This window comes from Mauremys reevesii, linkage group 11, assembly GCF_016161935.1.
Source record: "Mauremys reevesii isolate NIE-2019 linkage group 11, ASM1616193v1, whole genome shotgun sequence".
NCBI classification, from domain to species: Eukaryota; Metazoa; Chordata; order Testudines; family Geoemydidae; genus Mauremys; species Mauremys reevesii.
The window spans coordinates 461089-481448 of NC_052633.1; the positions used below are offsets into that span (position 1 = coordinate 461089).

Here is a 20360-nt window from a genome sequence, read left to right on the forward strand (position 1 = left end):
GTAGATGCATCTGTTTGCTTTATTCCTTAAGCCTTTTAGGATGAACTCATTTGACTTAGTCTCTCTAACATTCTATCATCCTTTGGTTTAAATAAAGATTTAATGTAGTAATAAAGATGCAGTCCAGTATCTCAAGTTCACTAAATCTCATTTTATAGAAGGAATCCACTGTCAATCACTGCCTTAGCATGAAAAATTTAGTAGCATAACACTCAGCATGAAACAGGCTTATAGTAACATATTTTTAATATTTAAAATTGATAACGAGCATAGTAAACTAAACTTTCGTGTGATGCCTCACAAACAGTGCACACCTTTTCAAGGTCAATGAGGAAAAAGCATAGCAGCATTTGAGTAACACAAAGCTTTGTTCCTGTACCTGTAATCATGTGACATTTTAACTATTAATATTTTTCCTAAGAATACATAATGGGATGGAGCTTTGTTTTTATATATGACACATCTGTGAAATTAAAAAGGAAACTATCCTTTTGAAGAAACAAAGTTAATATCAGTGACTAGCAAAATAGCAAATTGCTTGGTAACTGAAAAAGAATGTTAAACTGACATGATTTTGAAGTTCGCTGGAAAGCCACTGTTCTGTGAAGGGATTAGAATAAGGCTAAGTAGTGCCTGAATTTATATAAAAAACAAAAATGTAAGACCTGAAAACAGCTTTCCTGGGGCATGCTAGAGGTGCCTGATTCTTCAGGAGAAATTTACCTACACCTAGCAGCATCTGCAGAGGGGGCAGCACTCGCGCCTCATGGCCGTAGCCCCTCCCCTGGCTACATGAGGCACCATAGCTCCAACTCTTCCAAAGTTCCTTCTTACTTCCTGTGGCTGGAGCTCTGTGTGGTCTCAACCTCTCAACTAGTTTTCTTCTCTTGTTGTATATAGTTAGTCGTCCCCTTTGTGTGTGTTCCGGTTAGTTGTAGTCGGTTGTTTAAACATTGTCCTTCGTGTGGGGGAGCGATCCACACACACCAGGCTTGCTCCGTCTCAGCGAGGCCCATGTCAAAGAGCATTGAGCGAGCTGCAGGCCATTTAAGAAATGGACTCAATAGCTTCAGACCTTCACCTGAAGCAGCACCTGCTCGTACAGACCATTGCCTGCTGTGGTACCGAGGCCCTCATCGGGTCAGAGATGGCCTCCAGACTCCAAGAGCGCTGCTGCTTCATACTCCAGAGCAGGCGTCTCTCCAAAGAAACGGAGGAGCCATTCCCTGTTGACTGTACTGAGGAACAAGTCACATAAGACCAATTGAAACTCTTCCATGTCTTGGGGTGACTCTTCTGCCTCCCCCAAGAAAAGCGTGGAGCGACAAGGAGTTGATGGTGCTGGTACACAGGATGGTGCGGCACCACACCACAACATTCTCCTTCCACAGGCTGTAGCAGTAGGGCTAGTACTGGGATCAGTACAGGGGACCTCGGTACTGGGAACCTTCTCAGCACCGCTGCAATTGGCACTGCAAATATTTCTGTGGTGGCTTTTGCCACCCTCGATGTTGGTGACGTCAGACACTCCAGTATCACGGTCATGCTGACACTGCTTCTGGCACCTGCCTTGTTCTGGGCAATGATGAGTCAGATCACCTACTTGGTCCCTCTGGTCTCGCTCTGCCCTTATCCCCAAGATCCTGGGGCTCCTAGGCATCTGAGTTGGGGTTATCATTCACCCCTTCCATCGCCCAACCAGCATTGAAGGCCACCAATGGTCCGTTATGAGTACCCGGATTGGTGAACATTTCGTGGGCAGGACAGAGGCTGCAATTGCTAATTGCCTTTTGTGATGAGATAACTGGCTATGTGGATGCGGGGAAAGCAGTGGATGTGTTATTCCTTGACTTTAGCAAAGCTTTTGATACGGTCTCCCACAGTATTCTTGCCAGCAAGTTAAAGTAGTATGGGCTGGATTAATGGACTATAAGGTGGATAGAAAGCTGGCTAGATCATCGGGCTCAACGGATAGTGATCAACTGCTCCATGTCCAGTTGGCAGCCGGTATCAAGCGAAGTGCCCCAAGGGTCAGTCCTGAGGTCCTGCAGATCGCACAAAGGGTCAAACAGTCTCTTCGCAGATGATCCCTAGATAGATAACATTCTGCTGCAAGATAGCAGATGACATAGCCTGGCTACATCTCGTCAGCACGTGTGAGCTCATTCTGCGAGGGCGCAAGCAATGTTCATAGTGTTCCTCATTGACGTTCACTAGCCATTATGCCATCACCACATCTTTCAGGGCGAATGCCAGCTTTGGTAGAGCAGTCCTGCAGTCCTTGTTTAGGTAGACTCCAAGTCCTGCTTCCTGGGGGGAATGAGGGGTTACTGCTTGAGTCACCTAAGTGGAACACACGTCTGCATCTACTCGAAGAAGAAGAAATCACAACGGTTACTTACTGTATCGGTGGTTCTTCAAGATGTGATGCAGATGTGTATTCCATGAACAAGCCTCTGTCCCCGCTGCATCGAAGTCTCGGGTCCTGTGTTTGGTGCAGAGAAACCAAGGGAGGGTCGGGGTGGTGTCACCTCATGTATCCAGGAGAGGAGCTACAGTCATGAGGCACGAGTGCCACCCCTCTGCGGGTACTGCTAGGCAAATTTCTCTGGCTCTGCTGTGCTGGGTGCACACACAACTAAGTGGAATACATGTCTGCATCACATCTCAAAGAACCACAGCTACAGTAAGGAACTGTTTCTTCTGTTGTGAGGCAGACATTCTGGGAACGAAAGAGAAAATGCACAATTTATGAGAGAGGGTGCTGTGAAAAAAAAATCCATGAGAAGAAGTGACAGGTTGGTAAAGACGTGTGTCTTGAGGGGGCGGGGTTATTTGGTTAGCACCCTTCATAATGTAGACCATGCATGAGCAGATCAATATAATTATTTGGTAATATGTACCTGATACAAATGTATATGGCATACGCTCATGTCTTGTAGTAAAAAACATCTGAATGTGTGGTAAAGGACCTACTTGGCTCTCTAGCATAACCATTCACTCCTCCTGGACCCATGTTCCTGCACATCACCAAGGCCCTGATTCAGGAGGTTATCTTTATTCAGTTCATCATTTAATCATGTGCCTGAATGCTGATGAATCGTGGGACTTAAATGCTATTCCGAATAGGGATGGATTTAAGCATCTGCTTAAGAGTTTTCCTGAGTAGGGGCCACAAGCTCGAAGTGTGGAAGTTTATGGTTTGGAGTGAATTGTTAGTTCCATTTCTGCAATGAAACATAAGTGTCTGCTTGTGCATCCAGTAGATTTTTCTCTGAGCAGTTCGTGAGGAAGTCATCTGGGTTCCTGGCGATTTATGTGGCTACCTGTGAACCAGCTCTGTTGGTGGCTTTCTCAGGCTGCATCAATTGATATAATAGGATTCCAAGCCCTGTGGTTCCAGCTGTGTGACAGGTTTCATGTCTTCTTCGTTCTGTTTTTTCATTCTTTCCCAGCCCTTTCACAATAATTTCTATCATGCTGTAAGTCTGTGTGGTGCTTACTACTCCTGAGGGCATTTATGTGCCAAAAAAGTAAAAAATCTGCGCCAAAAAAATAAAAATTCTGTGCACAATATTTTAAAATATTGTGAAGATTTGTCAATATATAAATGTAGAGGCTCCAGCATGGCAGCTGGGAGCAAAGGCCACTGGATGCATGAAGTTCAGAGATCACCCTGCAGCCCCCTCACCCGCAGGACACAGACTCGGCAGTAAGACTGCACCCAACCCTGACACAGCACAAGGCCTGGACCTGCCCCTGCCCCTCTGCACCAGATGCACCAGGTGTGAGGCAGGCAGGAACCAAGTGTGGAGGGATCAAAGTGTGGGGTGAGAGGATTCTGAGTGCAGGCAGCTCAGTGGGGGGGTCTAAGTGTGGGGGGATGTGGATGCACAGAGGCTCGTTGGACGGGGGGGTTCCAGATGAAAGTGGTTGGGGCTCAGCGGACAGTCTGGGTGTGGGGGGGTCTCAGCTGGGGAGTCTGGGTGCTGGGGAAGGTGGGCTTGGTGGGGTGGGAGTCTGGGTGCAGCTAGTTGGTCAGTGGCGTGGGAGCTCGGGTGGTGCAGGAGGTGGGGCATCAGAGCAGGGGTTTGATTGCAGGGAGCTCAGTCGGGGGTGGTCTGGGTGCAGGGGTGGGGGTCCGGAGGTAGGGGTTGAGGTTCAGTGGGGTGGGATTTGGGTATGGAGGGCTAGGGGGGTCCTGGGTATACCAGGTGAGGCTTGGCTTAGGGGTGTCTGGGTATGGGAGGTCCAGATGCACAGGGGTTGGGCAGATGGGGGAGCAGCTCCCTGTACATCTACCCTTCCCCCCACAGCTAAGGAGCGATGGGGGCAGGAAGCAGGGGAAGATGCTGAGCTTCCAGCAGCTGGGGGAGGTTTCTGGGGATGGGTCTGAGACAAACCCAGACACTCCCTGAAGGGGAAGAGGAAGTCCCGTCCTCTCCTGCCTCCAGCCCAGCCAGGACTTAGCAGCTAATCCCAGTTCTGGGTAGGAGCCACTGGCTGGGGTGCCTCCAGCCCCATGGTGATTTACCTCTCCGCCAGCTGCTCCGGGTGCCTGAAACAATGTACCTGCACTGCTAGAGAGTGGTGTGTGGCTGCTCTTGCAGCTTCCTTTTGCTTTCTTGTCAGAAAAAGGTCATTTTTCTGCGAGGAAGCAAAGAAATTTGCGGGGGACATGAATTTTGCACATGGGCAGTGGCCCAGAATTCCCCCGGGAGTAGTTTACATACATAACAGGAGACATGCTCACAGCCTGAGTTTTCTTTGTGTGCAATGAATCACTGTCCCAAGCTCAAACTTAACTCATGACTGGTGCCTCCAACTCTTCTCCCCTTCTTCTCTTGCTATATGTTCCCTCCTTCACTGTTCATTCCCTCTCATTAATTGCAAGCCACTGATTCATTATTTCCTCCTTGGCACCACTGTCTTTCCCTCTGAGTGAAAGAGCGAAATAGAAGGGAGAGAGAATGAGGAAGTCCTCTCTAAAAACTGGCACGATCCAAGCAAGATCCCTGGACCGTCTTCTCTCCCTACTCAGCTGCACACAAGAGGCAGTTTCCCTTCATGACAGTCACTGATCGATGTGCTTCTTAGGGGAAATGCTGGCAAGGATTGATAAGGAAGAAGTGAGTTTTGAGGGAGCTGGAGTTTACAGGGAGGGAGCCTAGCGCTTGTTCGAGGGGTAAGAAGTATATGGTAGATGGAATGACAAGGAAATAAAGGAGAGAGGTTTGAGAAAAGTCTGGAGGACGGACGAGGAGTAGGTGTAAATGAAAGCAAAGATGTAGATAGGAGTAAAATCGGGAAGTGCCTTATGTAGATGAGCAATGAACAAAGACAACACGGGGAATGCAAAAAAATCAAATGTATTTTGTCAGTTGTATTTAATTTGATCATATATATGGTAAATGTACTGTAGATATCATAAAAATGAAATTACAGTGCAGCTCACAATAGTCCCTGTTAATCTGAGATGTAGAGAAAACCTACCAAAGGTTTTGGATGGATTATAAAGCATTGTGTAGCAAGCTCCTACTCCTAGAGAAATGAGACAAAATTTAAAAAACAAAAACAAACAAAAAAGGGTAATTTACCATAGATTCAAGCAGGAGATGGTCAGTTAATACCAAGACTGGCAGCGGAGCTAAGTAAGGCTGCCTGCCTGCCCCTGTGCCACTCTCAGAAGTGGCTGGCATGCCCCTGTAGCTCTTGGGGGAGGAGGGGGGGAGGTGTCTCTGTGCACTGCCCTTGCCCCAAGTGCAGACTCTGCAGCTCCCATTGGCTGGGAACTGCGGCCAATGGGAGCTGCAGGGGCTGTGCCTGCAGGCAGAGAGAGCGCGCAGACACACCCCACCACCACCAGGGGCCACAGGGACGCGCCAGAAGTTTCTGGGAGTAGCGTGGAGCCAGGGCAGGCAGGGAGCCTTACTTAGTCCTGCTGCGTCACCGACCAGGAGCCACCCGAGGTAAGTGCTGCCCAGCCAGAGCCCTAACCTCTCACCCCCCCTGCCCCAGCTCTGAGCCCCTCCACACCCAAACTCTCTGCCAGAGCCTGCACCCCAACCCCCTGCCCCTCCCGGAGCCTCCTCCCACACTCTGAACCCCTCGGCCCCAGCCTGGGGAAAGTGAGTGTGGGGGCGGACGAGGGGGAGGGGGGATGGAGTGATCAGGGCCTCGGAGAAGGGGCAGGGCAAGGGTGTTTGGCTTTGTGTAATTAGACAGTTGGTAACCCTAGGACAGATTCTGTTAATGGTAAGGGGGGGGCAGGGGGGAATGGAAAAGTTTGTGCGCCGCTGCTTTAGGCAATGTTTTATACATTTATAATTAAGGGAATTTGCATTCAAGACCAACTTGAACTCCCATCTGGTTCAAAAGAACCCCAACCACTTGTGCTAACATTTGTTATGACATGTGTGAGGCCTTGGCAAAGCAATGTCATGTAACTAGTCAAGCCTAGAACAAAGATTTGTTACTTAGAACAAGGAAGCAGACTAGCAATTTGCAGAAAATTGTGTAATGGTAGATATGTGACAATGCAGTAGTGTACCATGATCAGTTTGTATGTATAGCTTGCCTGCTATTGCAAATAACGCTGGCCAGGGATCTTCCAATAATCCTGGACTAGGAACTGTGTGGGGCAGGAGCTATAGCACCTGGCATAATGGGGACCTATTCTTTGATTGGAGCCTGTAGGTGCTACCACAATATAAATAATGTCTTCCCACAGCTTGAAGTCTCCTGAAACCCATGTATCAAACAGTAGAATCTGTAAAATTCTTTAAGCTATATCTTATTAAACTAGTTGACGGTACTTAATTTGAGAGACAATAGATTGACCTCTTTAAGATGCCTGTAATTTGGAGGGGGAGGGAAATAAAAATAGCAAAAACTATTTTTCAAAAGGTCAACTTTTTTTCATTTTCATCAATTTGCATAAATGTTCATTAACTTTTGGGACTTCCTCCTCTGGATCCCACACAGCTGGAGGCCACTGTGAATTTAGCCTTTAATTCCTTCAAATTTTACTGTTATTTTTTTATAGCCCAGTAATCATTTTGATTTGTATTCAAATAGCACCCACAAGTGCTTGATGCAATCCACAAGAAATACGTGATCCCTGCTCCGAAGAGATTATCATCTAAAACAAGCAGCATTCAAAAGGTGCAGGAGAGGAATTACAATGGGATTATAATGATCATTTTTAATTTTTATCCCCAAATATCCCTTTCTCTGTTATTGGCTGGCTAATACCTTGGGTCTTGAGAGCAAATTTAAAGAGGAGAGTAAGTGGTCTTGTGGATCAGCTCCTTAAATTGCCCTAAAGAAAAAGATTTTAACATGTGCCTCGTATCAGTTTTTAAATACACATCTATCCAGTAGGAACAAGGATGGTCTCATGATTAAGGCTTTGAACATAAACTCAGATCTGAATTTTATTCCAAGTTCTGCTATAGTCACTTACTTTCTCTTCCCCTGTTTCCTCACATGGAGAAAAGGAATAGTACCTTTTCCTCCCAGGACCCTGGGAGCCTAAGTTCATTAATGTTACTGCAGCTGAGTGCCATAATACAAGCTTCTTAGTTTTCTCTCATCTGGGCATAGCCACATGTTGTCTTTTGTGTTGTACTTAGACTGCAGGCTCTTTTGGGCACAGACTTTCATTTTGTTAAGAGTTTGTCCGGTGTCTAGCCCAGTAGGGTGCTGGTTCATGACTGGGTCTCCTGGGCACTACAGCAAAAGGAGTAAATAAATAGACAGACATTTGAATACTAGTTAGACACAATACTGGGTTAATGGATAATTATTTCACTCTTCATATTGCCTTTCTGACACAATCAAGTTGGTTTCATAAGGATTAAATTGTGCATATTTTGGTAGTATTTAGTCCTTGAGTAAGACACAGCTATGAATATGGTATTTCAAGGTATATAAAATAAGCTTTTCACAGGTCTTCATTGTGGTACTGCATCTAGGTATTTTTATCAGTACTGTGTAAGACACAATAAATTTAGGTCAGATACAGTTTTAAAGCATGTCATTGTTGATCTGCTCAACCCTTGCTAATGTGTTCATTCAACGTCTCCTGTTTCTGTTTATCCCCTATCAGATGATTTTTTTTCCTTACGTGCTCATAGCTTTTTCTCTGCTAGCTATTAAAGGAAAAGACAACATTCACGATTTACCATTATGGCATGATATCAAAGCTTTATCTGCTTTAATTACCAAATTAAAGCCTCTATGTGAAGACCATAACAAGCTTTACTGTAAAGTATAACTGTAGTATATGAAGGTTTTGTGTGAAACATATTTTTAAAAGATGCCTGATGTTTATTGTAAACTCACAGTAGTTGAAATGGATTAAAAATGCATCTTGAGTTATCCATCTTTTAAAATTCATTTTAAATAGTTCAAATGTGTTGCAAGGAATTGATTATATTCTGTAGCTCATTGATTATATTCTGTAGCTCTGCAGTACATGAAAAAGCCAGAGTCTTGTAATGGCCTGATGAAAACCGTTCTTAGTTACTCTCTGTCACTCTAATGTAGCACTAGATGAGTTTGTTTGGGTTTAAGTCACAGACAGAAAACTTGCATCTCAAATATGACCAGTTTTTCAAATAATTAAATTGTAGCAGCAGTAGCTAGAATTAGACTGGTGCACCTGCGTATTTATTTAGAGTGGGTGTCTGTCAGTTGGCTAGCACATTCAACATAGAGAGTGCTAATGGGCTTGACCAGGATCTGTAGGACCAGCTTTTCCTTTTCCCTGTGGAATAAGCTAGGGATTTACTTAATCACTAGAACAACAATTCATTAATTGGCCTAACTGAGCCTGGATGCTTGCCATGCTGCTTTTGTGATCTCGATACTTAACCTGGCTTGCACTTGCGGGGTGCACACACTTGCTCTAGAGGCAAACGATTAAGATATTTCAGAACCTGGTGAGAGATTTTCTGCATTTCATTAAATTCTTAAGTCTTAATAGAAATGCACAGGTGTTGGGTGTGGAGCAGTGCATGTACACAGCATTGTACTACAGTAGATAGAGAATGGGGCTGAGGGTCAGTAGGCCTGTTTTGTTCCTTGCTATGTCACACACTTTAGGTCACAGTGGGCCGATAAGTTCCTCAGCGTCCTGATCTGTAAAATGGTGGTGGTACCCACATTTCTAGAGTGCTTTGTGGATCTGTGGTATTTAAATCTGTGTTCAGGATGGGATTTTCCAAAGTGCTCAGTGTTGATCTAGATTTTCTCTCAAGCTAATGGTAAAACTCTCATTGATTCCAGTCCAAGCAGAGTTAGGCCAACATGGAGCGTATTTGAAAATCCCATCCTTGCTTTGTAAAGGACGTGATCCTTTCTATGATGAGGCACTGCAGTTACTAGATAACTAAGACTGTTGAAAACAGAATTTTTTTTTTCCATTTTAATTTTCTGGGCATTAAATGACATAAAATTGCTAATCTGTAGGACTGTCAGTGGTAGTTCTAAATTGTCATACCGTAATCAATTTAGTCTTGCATCTAGTACCTGATTTTTAAGAGATGCTGTTGTGCTGTGTACACAGCACAACAGCATGTGCTACAGGGTGTGATTTCTAAAGCAGAGTAATGGGTAGTGCACTAATTGATCTATGTAAACCCTGCTAGCAAGGCTGGCTTTAGGCCTATTCCACCAATTCCCCCGAATCGGGCCCCGCGCCTAAGAGGGCCCCGCGCCCAGTGAGAATCCCTTCCCTTGCTAGAGGAGCCTTTTTAATTTTTACTCACCTGTCGGCACTCCAGGTCTTCGGTGGTACTTCGGCGGTGGGTCCTTCGCTCGCTCCAGGTCTTCGGCGTCACTATGGCGGCGGGTCCTTCAGTGCCGCCGAAGACCTGGAGCGAGTGAAGGACCCGCTGCGGAAGTGCCGCTGAAGACTCGGAGCACCGCCCGGTGAGTACAAGCCCCACGTGTTTTTTTACATGTGTGGGGTTTTTGTTGTTGTTTTGTTTTAGTCATCCCTGCTGGGGCCCCGTCGAAACTGTTCGAATTGGGCCCCGCACTTCCTAAAGCCGGCCCTGCCTGCTAGTGAGTACTAAAAGTTCTCTAGCGTGCTTTCATATACTTCTAGTGCACACCAGGAGGTTCTACGTGGACAAGTTAGTTCAGAACATATAGAAACCACACCCTTTTCATGTGCTTTGCCACACTGTCTAGACAAGTCCTAATACTATCCATCAGCTGCTTGTTTGGGCCGAGCCTTTCACATGCACTTGATGAATTTGTGCATGAAAATGTGGGTACATATGTGCTTTCTTAATATGCAGACCGCTCTCAGAATTTGTCACTTATTTCCCCATAGTCTGGCTCATAATATTTTCTTGATCGTGCTATGCTAAATTTGTTGTTCTTATACCATTTTGAAAGGTAACTGATGCTTTCAGTATACTTAATTAACAGAATTCTAGAGAAAATATTATGTGCCCAAAAATTTCTGTTGGAAGTCAAACCAGTTGGCGTGCTTGATAATCCTTTACCAGGTGATCTCAACATATACCATGTACTACACAAATCCCTTATTATCTTCCTGAGTGTGACAAAAGTAGGGGTGGAGGATTGATGCTGAGGTTTCCTACCTCCTTCATGTAGTTATTTTATTTTTATTGGCTACAAATATTTTCTTGGTTATTTTATTTTAAAATGGATACAAAGTTTATTTTTCAAGTTTTAAGAGTTAATATTTAAATCAAAATTTATTTTTAGTTAGCAGATAGTTGTGACTTAAGGCAGTGAGATGGTATTTGAAAACATTTTCAATAATGTTTCACAAACTTTCACATGCGTTGAGGGAGTCTGCTCACCACTATTCAGAGTTACCCAGAGCTAAGGGCCCATCTGTTTCTTGTGCAGCTTCCGTTGCTACATTTTTCAGAGACATAACCATTGAAAATCAGTTAAACTGACAGCGACTAAATTACCTTGTGATAAATCATAACACATTCCTCAGGTAGGTTAGAGGATAATACAGCATTTTAGAGTTTACCTTTGTGTACTTGTGTGTTTAATTTTTCTGATAAGCTTAGATAAAGAAAACTCCAATCCTTTCCTTTTTCAGACATTCATTTCGCTCTAACCTCTAAGACACATTTTTAAAATATGTATATATTCTAAGCAGCAGATTGACAGCTCAAACCATCCAAGCCAATTTCTAACTTTACACAGAGATGTTCCCAGCTGGTTCACTGGGACTGAGGAACATCAGGCGGCTTTTGTCTTGTCTAATAACTGGGGAGAAAGTCAGGCTAAATGACAGCAGCTGTGGCCCTGCAACACCAGATGTGCCTCTGGGCCTGAACTCAGGGTCCTTTTCTTTAGGAAGGGGATGAGAATTACAAAGGAATCCAACATGAACTGGGTTAATCCCACTGTGTATGTGGTGGGGGTGGGGTGCAATTGTAGAGTAGAGAATCCACCCCTGAGCTTTTGAGAAAGGAACAAAGAAATCTCTGCTGTGCAGTGTCTGACTTTCACTCGGGGCCCTGAAGATCTACAGAGAAGCTTTTGACTTTAGACTTTTCCTAACCTGATTGAAGAAAGCACTCTAATTCATAATTCCTTTTTATTCAGTAGGATTAATGAACTTGCACTTGATCTGTCAAAACAGAGAAAGTTTATACAATATTCTGACTCTAAGTGAGGCTTTTTTCCCTTAACAATGTGCTCGGGTCTGCTTCTGCTGTGAAGATCCTGTCTGTTGGCTGATATTTGATAAGGTAATTGCCTTGCAAAGAAAGTTGGCATAAGGATTATTTGGGCTGTGGTTCAGAGCTATGAAAATGATGATCTCCCCAATTTAAGGTATTATGGTAGATTTATCTCGAATTATGTGTAGCGCTCAGTGATTTTTGTAGTGTTTGCTGGAAGAAGGAGATTGCTTTCAGTTCTGTAAAAAGACTACCATCAGGGAAAACATATTTTGTCTTAAAGATAAAAACTATTGAACAGAACAGAAGCAATGTATCCTGTTGGTTTGGTAAGCTCCCTTTCCTTTTGTATAAATGATTTCTGTAATAAATGCGCCTTTGTCATTCTGCTCATATTTTCCTGGTACATGTTCACTAGATGTATTTTTTTGAATTCTTGTATTGTGAATATTTATAACTTTACGACTTTCCTACCATACTTTTCAGTTTATATTTCAGGAAAAATACAATCCAAAATATTGTTTCTCCTGTGTACAAAATGTACTTTAAACAATATTTATAGATCATTAGTAAAAATTTGAAGTTATGATGTCCATGTATGTTTAATATTTAGTTTCAACAGTTCTCAGTAATTTTAATATTTTAGGGGGGGTTTTGAACAGTACCTGCCAGCTACTGTAACTTGTTCATGTGCTAGCATGTCATGTACACATACTTACAGGTCTGTTTTCCTTGTAACTGATCATGGTGCTGGAGTAATTTCACTTGTGTATTATCAATGAATATTGATGCAGGTAGGAACTGGGGAGTTGAGGAATGCCTGTGTTTAAAGCATATTATGTTATGACGGTACAGTTGAGAACACTGACGTGGTTATCCTCCAGTATTCTGAGGGAAATGGACAAGTTTTAAGGACCAGGTTTTATTCTTTTTAATGTCTGATAGGCATGTGTTGATTCGTACACATTCAAAGCCATGTGATATACATCAGTAGAGTGACTGCATGCTTAGTGTTCATCCAATGGGCATTATAGGTGCCACTTTTCTGGATGAATGCTGCATATCAGTTATCAGCAAAGTTTATTGCTGAAACTTTTTTTATTTTCTCTCTGTTTTCCAGCCTTTAATTTTCTGGTTCCCTTTCACAACAGGATGGAGACAGAAAGCTCCTCAACGTTTAGAAAGCAGTTGGTTCTGTTTGGTGGTCTAGGACTCTACCAAATTCATGGTCCATTTTGGTAAATTTCATGGTCATAGGATTTAAAAAATGTTAAATTTCATGGTTTCAGACATTTCAATCTGAAATTTCATGATGTTGTAACCGTGGAGGTCCCAACCCGAAAGGGGGCTGAGGGGGTTATAGGATGATCACAGTATTGCCACCCTTACTTCTGCACTGCTGCTGGTGGCGGCACTACCTTCAGAGCTGGGCAGCTGGAGAGCGGTGGCTGCTGGCCAGGAGCCCATCTCTGAAGGCAGCACAGAAGTAAGGATGGTAATATTGCAACCCCTCCCCCCCAACAATAGCCAGATTTCACGAGGCAGACAAAATTTCATGCTTCATGATGCATTTTTCATGCCCATGAATTTGATAGGGCCATATCCAAATCCATGTACTTTTCCACACACAAAAAAGAGTGAAAGCTTTTTCGTAGGACCTAGGCTTTCTTTGTGTTTACATAGTGTGTCTCTTACTGTGGTTACTACTAGAAACAAATAATGTGTCTGAAATGTATTTCATGGCAGAAGCTGAGAAAATGCTTTTGACATACTGTCCCAGCTTCAGTTTATACTTTTTGCTGCAGCTGCATATTTTGCTAGCACAGTAACATGAGGTTTGCTTTGTTAGTACTGTGTGTGGAACTGCAAAGTTCTCCCCCTCCGCCCCAATGTGTAGTGGAAAAATATGAAAGGGGGGATAGTCCACCTTCAAGAAGCAGGGACTGTTCTGAAGAGAAATTCTGGTTTACAAATTATTGTTCCACATAGTGTCTATCCTGAGCATGAGCTAAAGAGCAGATTTAAGCTACTTGATAGAAGTAATTTATGATAACTTTGCTGCAAGCTTTACATGAAGCTTTTTCCTTCTGTTTTTCAGAAGTCATGCAAATCTTAGTCCCCAGAAGTTCTCTTAACAGTAAATAAATATTTCTAGAAAAATAGAATTGTTCTACATTTCTCTTGTAGACTGGGATAAGTTATGCAAAAGAAAATGTCATGGTTTGCAGAGACACAATGTATGCAAATATGGCTGAAAACGCAATGATTTGTATGTCAACTGTCCAGTTTATAGCAGAATCGAGGTTAGTGCTGAAGACTGATGTAATTTGATGCAGTGTTGAAAAGAGGAAACATTAGAAAAAAAACAAAGCAGGTAGTAAGATCTTAAACACTTATTTAAAAAAAAAAAGTACTGCACATCCATTTTACTAAAGCATCTTCTGTTAAGCCTTGGTGCAATGAACATTTCTGGCATCACAGAATGGTCTGATTCAAAGCACGTTGTCTCTACTGGTTTCCTTTAAGGCTACAGATCTTTTGTGCTGCTGTAGAACTGTTGTGCTCTGGTAGACAGCAAATACCCTCTGCAAAGTCAACCCTAGTACAAGTACTAATCAAACACACATGCAGGGCTGCCGGTGGGGCCCACAGGGGCCCCGCAAGCCCTGGCCTGGCGGCGGTCCAGGTCTTCAGCCAGCATTTCGGCGGCGGGGGGGTCCTTCAGTGCTGCCGAAGACGCGGAGCGACTGAAGGGCCCCCTGCCGCCGAAATGCTGCCAAAGAGCCGGACCGCCGTTGGGTGAGTACAAGCTCCGCAGCTCCCCCGCTTTGCTCCAGGCCCCCTGAATCCTCTGGGCGGCCCTGCACACATGCACTCATTACGGGTCTGACTTCAACCTACAGACGCTTCCAAGTTTTGGAACGGCTTTTTATTCTTTTTTGGTTTCATGCTGTTGTGTCCAGGTATTACAGCACATATGGTATGTAAGGTCATGCATTGTTCCTATATCTTGCCCGATGGCTAGACACAAGTGTAATTCCTTTATTAAAAAAAAAAATCCTAAAATACCATTCTGATAATGGATAGGTGTATTAAAACACACTGAGAAGACTTACTCTTTTCTTTGTTGGTTTAGGAGACATCACTCAAAAAGGATATGAAAAGAAAAGGGCGAAGCTACTTGCACGTTACATACCACTAATTCAAGGTAAGAGATTTAAACTATCTGAAAGTTTCAGGGAAGCCTTTTGTGCTAAATGATTGTAAAAAGTGATCTGTATATCCCCTAAATCCTTAATGAGCAGAAGGACCATTGTCCTGAGTTAGTGACGTTACTAACTTTATAGAAAACTCTGGGTTTCTTTGTAGTAAATAGAATTTCAGCCCCCATTGGAATATCTGAGTGGGCACATTGTGGTAGGCATCAGACCTGAATGTTAGCAAGCAGGTTCAGAAATTAAGCATCTATCTTCTAGCTAGCTATCTACAGCAAACAAAATATAACTATGCAGAGTTATATAATGAAATATTGTTATCAGTTGTGACCGGGAGAACTGCATGGTGACTTGTCTGCCTGGACAGGGAGAACCGCATGGTGACTTGTCTGCCTGGTGCAACATCTCGAGACATCTAGATAGACTTATGTGTAATGCTGGGGAGGAGCTGGTGGTCGTGGTACATGTAGGTACTAGTGACTTTGGGAAGGATTGAGAGAGGTCCTGGAGGCTGCTAGGTAAGAGATTGAAGTCCAAGACCTTCATAGTAGCATTCTCTAAAATGCTTCCAGTTCCACACGCAGAGCCAGTTAGACAAGCAGAACTGCAGGGTCTCAATGTGTGGATGAGACGATGGTGTAGGGAGGAAGGGTTTAGATTTATTAGAAACTGGGGAAACTTTTGGGAAAGGGGGAGCCTATACAGGAAGGATGGGCTCCACCTAAACCAAAATGGAACCAGATTGCTGGCGCTTAAAATTAAAAAGGTCGTAGAGCATTTTTTAAACTAAGGGCTGATGGGAAGCCGACAGGTGCGGGGGAGTATGTGATTTGGACATCCCTTATGAAAGGATCTATAAATGGAGAGTCCCTATGTCTTACTGAGGAGAGGCTGGAAGATGAAATACAGGTAAGATCTGATGAGAAACAGTCAAAAGGAAAAAAAAAGTCCCATTCAATTACAGTATGTAATGGCAGACAGCTAAAAAGTGACAAGTTTTTAAAGTGCTTAAATACCAGTGCTAGAAGTCTGTCTAATAAGATGGATGAACTAGAGTGCTTCATATTAAATGTGAGGCTATTGATATAATAGGCATCACAGAAACTTGGTGGAATGAGGATAATCAATGGGACACAGTAATACCAGGGTACAAAATATATCGGAAGGACAGAACAGGTTGTGCTGGTGGGGGCGTTGCATTATATGTGAAAAAGCGTAGAATCCAATGAAGTAAAAATCTTAAATGAACCCAGCTGTACCGTAGTCTCTCTGGATTCCATGCTCAAATAAGAACGTAGAAGTAGGGATATATTACAGACCACCTGACCTGGATGATGATAGTGACTGTGAAATGCTCAGGGAGATTAGAGAAGCTATTAAAATAAAAAACTCAATAATAATGCGGGATTTCATCTATCCCCATATTTATGGGGTACAAGTCACCTCAGGACGGGATGCAGAGATAAAGTTTCTTGACACCTTAAATGACTGCTTCTTGGAGCAGCTATTCCTGGAACCCCCAAAAGGAGAGCCAGTTCTTGATTTAGTCCTAAGTGGAGCACAGGATCAGGTCCAAGAGGTGACTATAGCTGGACCGCTTGGTAATAGTGACCATGGTGTAATTAAATTTAACCTCCTTGTGGCAGGAAAAACACCACAGTGGCCCAGCACTGTAGCCCTTAATTTCAGAAAGGGAAACTATACAAAAATGAAGAGGTTAGTTAAACAGAAATTAAAAGGTTCAGCACCAAAAGTGAAATCCCTGCAAGCTGGATGGAAACTTTTTAAGGACACCATATTAAAGGCTCAACCTAAACGTACACCCCAAATTAAAAAACATAGTAAGAGAACCAAAAAAGAGCCACCAGGGCTAAACAACAAAGTAAAGTCAGCAGTAAACGGCATCCTTTAAAACGTGGACGTTAAATCCTAGTGAGGAAAATAGAAAGGAGCAAAAACTCTGGCAAATGAAGTGTACAAATATAATTAGAAAGGCCAAAAAAGAATTTGAAGAACAGGTAGCCAAAGACTCAATGTAATAGCAAAACTTTTGTTAAGTACATCAGAAGCAGGAAGCCTGCTAAACCAGTGGGGCCAGTGGACGATGGAGAGGATAAAGGAGCACTTAAGGGTGATAAGGCCATTGCGGAAAAACTAAAGGAATTCTTTGCATCAGTCTTCACAATTGAGGATGTGAAGGAGATGCCCAAACCTGAGCCATTCTTTTTAGGTGACAAATCTGAGGAACTATCCCAGATTGAGGTGTCAGGGGAGGTTTGGAAACAAATTGATAAACTAAACATTAATAAATCACCGAGACCAGATGGTATTCACCTTAGAGTTCAGAAGGAACTCAACTGTGAAATTTCAGGACTACTAACTGTTTCTTCTGTAACCTACCATTTAATCAGCTTCTGTACCAAATGACTGGAGGATAGCTAATGTGACACAAATTTTTAAAAAAGGCTCCAGAGGTGACCCCAGCAATTACAGGCCAGTAAGCCTGACATCAGTACCGGGCAAACCGGTTGAAACTATAGTAAAGATCAAAATTGTAAGACGCATAGATGAACATAATTTGCTGGGGAAGAGTCAACATCGTTTTTGTAAAAGGAAATCACGCCTCACCAATCTACTAGAATTCTTTGAGGGGATCAACAAGCATATGGACAAGGGGGATCCAGTGGATATAGTGTATTTAGATTTTCAGAAAGCCTTTGACAAGGTCCCTCACCAAAAGCTTTTAAGCAAAGTAAGATGTCATGAGATAAGAGGGAAGGTTCTCTCATGGATTGGTAACTGGTTAAAAGATGGGAAACACAGGATAGGAATAAATGGTCAGTTTTCAGAATGGGGAGAGGTAAATAGTTGTGTCCCCCAGGGTCTGTACTGGGCCCAGTCCTATTCAACATATTCATAAATGATCTGGAATAAGGGGGAAACAGTGAGGTGGCAAAATTTGCAGATGACAGAAAATTGCTCAAGATAGTTAAGTCCCAGGCAGACTGCAAAGAGCTACAAAAAGATCTCTCAAAACTGGGTGACTGGGCAACAAAATGGCAGGTGAAATTCAGTGTTGATAAATGCAAAGTCACGCACAATGGAAAACATAATCCCAAGTATACATATAAAATAACAGGGTCTAAATTAGCTTTTGCCACTCAAGAAAGATCTTGGAGTCATTGTGGACAGTTCTCTGAAAACATCCACTCAATGTTCCACGGCAGTCCAAAAAGCAAACAATGTGGGGAATCATTAAGAAAGGGATAGATAAGAAGACAGACAATATCATATTGCCTCTATAAATCCATAGTATGCCCACATCTTGAATATTGTGTGCAGATGTGGTCACCCCATCTCAAAAAAGATATACTGGACTTGGAAAAGGTTCAGAAAAGGGCAACAAAAATGATTAGAGGTATGGAACGGCTGCTGTATGAGGCGAGATTAATAAGACTTGGACTTTTCAGCTTGGAAAAGAGATGACTAAGGGGATATGATAGAGGTCTATAAAATCATGACTAGTGTGGAGAAAGTAAATAAGGAAGTGTTATTTACTCCTTGTCATAACACAAGAACCAGGGGCCACCAAATGAAATTAATAGACAGCAGGTTTAAAACAAAAGAAAGTATTTCTTCACACAACGCACAGGCAACCTGTGGAACTCTTTGCCAAGGATGTTGTGAAGGCTAAAAGTATAACTGGGTTCAAAAAAGAATTAGATAAGTTGAAGGAGGATAGGTCCATCAATGGCTATTAGCCTTTGTTTGCCAGAAGCTGGGAATTGGCAACAGGGGATGGATCATTTGCCGATGACCTGTTCTGTTAATTCCCTCTGGGGCACCTGACACTGGCCACTGTCGGAGGACAAGAAAGTGGGCTAGTCGGACTTATGGTCTGACCCAGTATGGCTGTCGTTATGTACATCTTAACACTGTATTACATCAGCAGTTTGCATCCAGAGTGAGACGTGTACCTGAGTGATTTTTATTTCAAGGTGTTTTTAATATATATTCTTGAGAATTTTGTTTAGGAGTATTTAGCTTTTAGATATATTTTTTTGCCTTGATAAATAACTTAATCAAGGTGTCATCATTACTGCTTTAAAAAAGTAAGATTACAGGGTAATTTTAATTTTAAAAAAAAAGTTACTGAAACTACCTTTTTAAAAAAATAAATACATACAGATTTTGAAATAATGCTGCTTGTAACTAATATTACATTTGCCACTCAGACAAACTGCAGTGTCTGCTGATAACTGACATACACTACCACTTCTACCAATTATTTTGGGGACTGGTTTGATGCAGAAACCTGTTATCAAAATTGTTTATTTTAAAGTTATCATTCTAACATAAAAATTGATGGTATAGTCTGAGTTAAAAGCAATTGCATGACTACTTGTGTTTAAACCCTATATATTTTAGATTTAATCTAACTCCTAATACTGTTAAAACCATGTTATATTTGTCTGATGAGGTGCTTTTATTTGAAGCTTCTGTTTCCAAAGGCCTTTGTAACCACTTGAAAAGTTCAGTTTGGCCATTTGTTATGTGTATTTAAAATGCACAAAATAATATTTTGAAACCTTTTTGCTCTAATTCACATTTGTTTTTAAAACTTCATACTAGCCGTGGATGTAGTCCTCAAAGTACTGTTTTCAATAACAATAAAACCAAATTTTGTTTTAGAAACAGTTACGTCCTAGAAAATCATGTATTTTGCCTGTGTGCCTTGTGATTTTTATTCTTTACCATGCGGAAGAGCTCCTAATGTCCCACTCTACACATACATCTGGAACACTGCATGTCGATGTATTTTCATATTAAAATAAAGCCTCTGTGTATTTGAAAGGATATTAACTTGTGTAATAAATCAGATTCATGGGGGGGGGATTCAGTCCAGAAAACTGCTGAATGTTAAACATTATGATTAAGAACTGAAATATACCAAAGTGAGGGCATTTTAAGTTGTTCCCAAAGCAGCTAACATGTGGCCGTGTACTGTATGGGAGCTCTCCAGCTCTCCCACCTATCGTCAGCATAAAAACCCCACCTCCGTGAGCAGCAGAAGCTGCATTGCGTTGTGCACACGAACACGTATATCAGTGTAACTTACGTCACTCAGGGGTGGTTTATTCACATCCTTGGGGGACATAAATTATGCTGGCAGGGCTGTAGTGTAGACATAGCTTAAGATGCTTAAGTGTTCAAGGCATTCATGGCACCACTAAAAACAAGCTTTGTTACTTATTACTTCCACATTTGCAGTGTGTGTGCATTTAAACACACCATGTCACTCCAGTCATTTTTGCATGCAGTGTATAAGAAAAATGTTAACGTGAAATTTAATCTGAATTATATAATATCATTCAACACATTGTGACAGACCCAGACCAGTGGGGTACAGGAGTCTGGTAGAAGGCAAATATACTGGCCACTGGGTGAACAATTTTCT

The 20360-nt window shown here is 42.6% G+C and overlaps 1 protein-coding gene across 5 annotated transcripts in view; it reads left to right on the forward strand.

Annotated features, from left to right (window-relative positions):
* DIP2A (disco interacting protein 2 homolog A) overlaps window positions 1-20360 on the forward strand; it is a 186903-nt gene that overhangs the window by 37228 nt on the left and 129315 nt on the right. For all 5 annotated transcript variants that reach the window (XR_005586121.1, XM_039494216.1, XM_039494217.1 and 2 more), the window contains one exon: window positions 14824-14895. Coding sequence is in view for 2 of the 5 variants with exons in the window: in XM_039494216.1 (XP_039350150.1) it covers window positions 14824-14895 (72 nt within the window). In the remaining 3 variants the exon portion in view is untranslated. The remainder of the gene's footprint in view (window positions 1-14823; window positions 14896-20360) is intronic.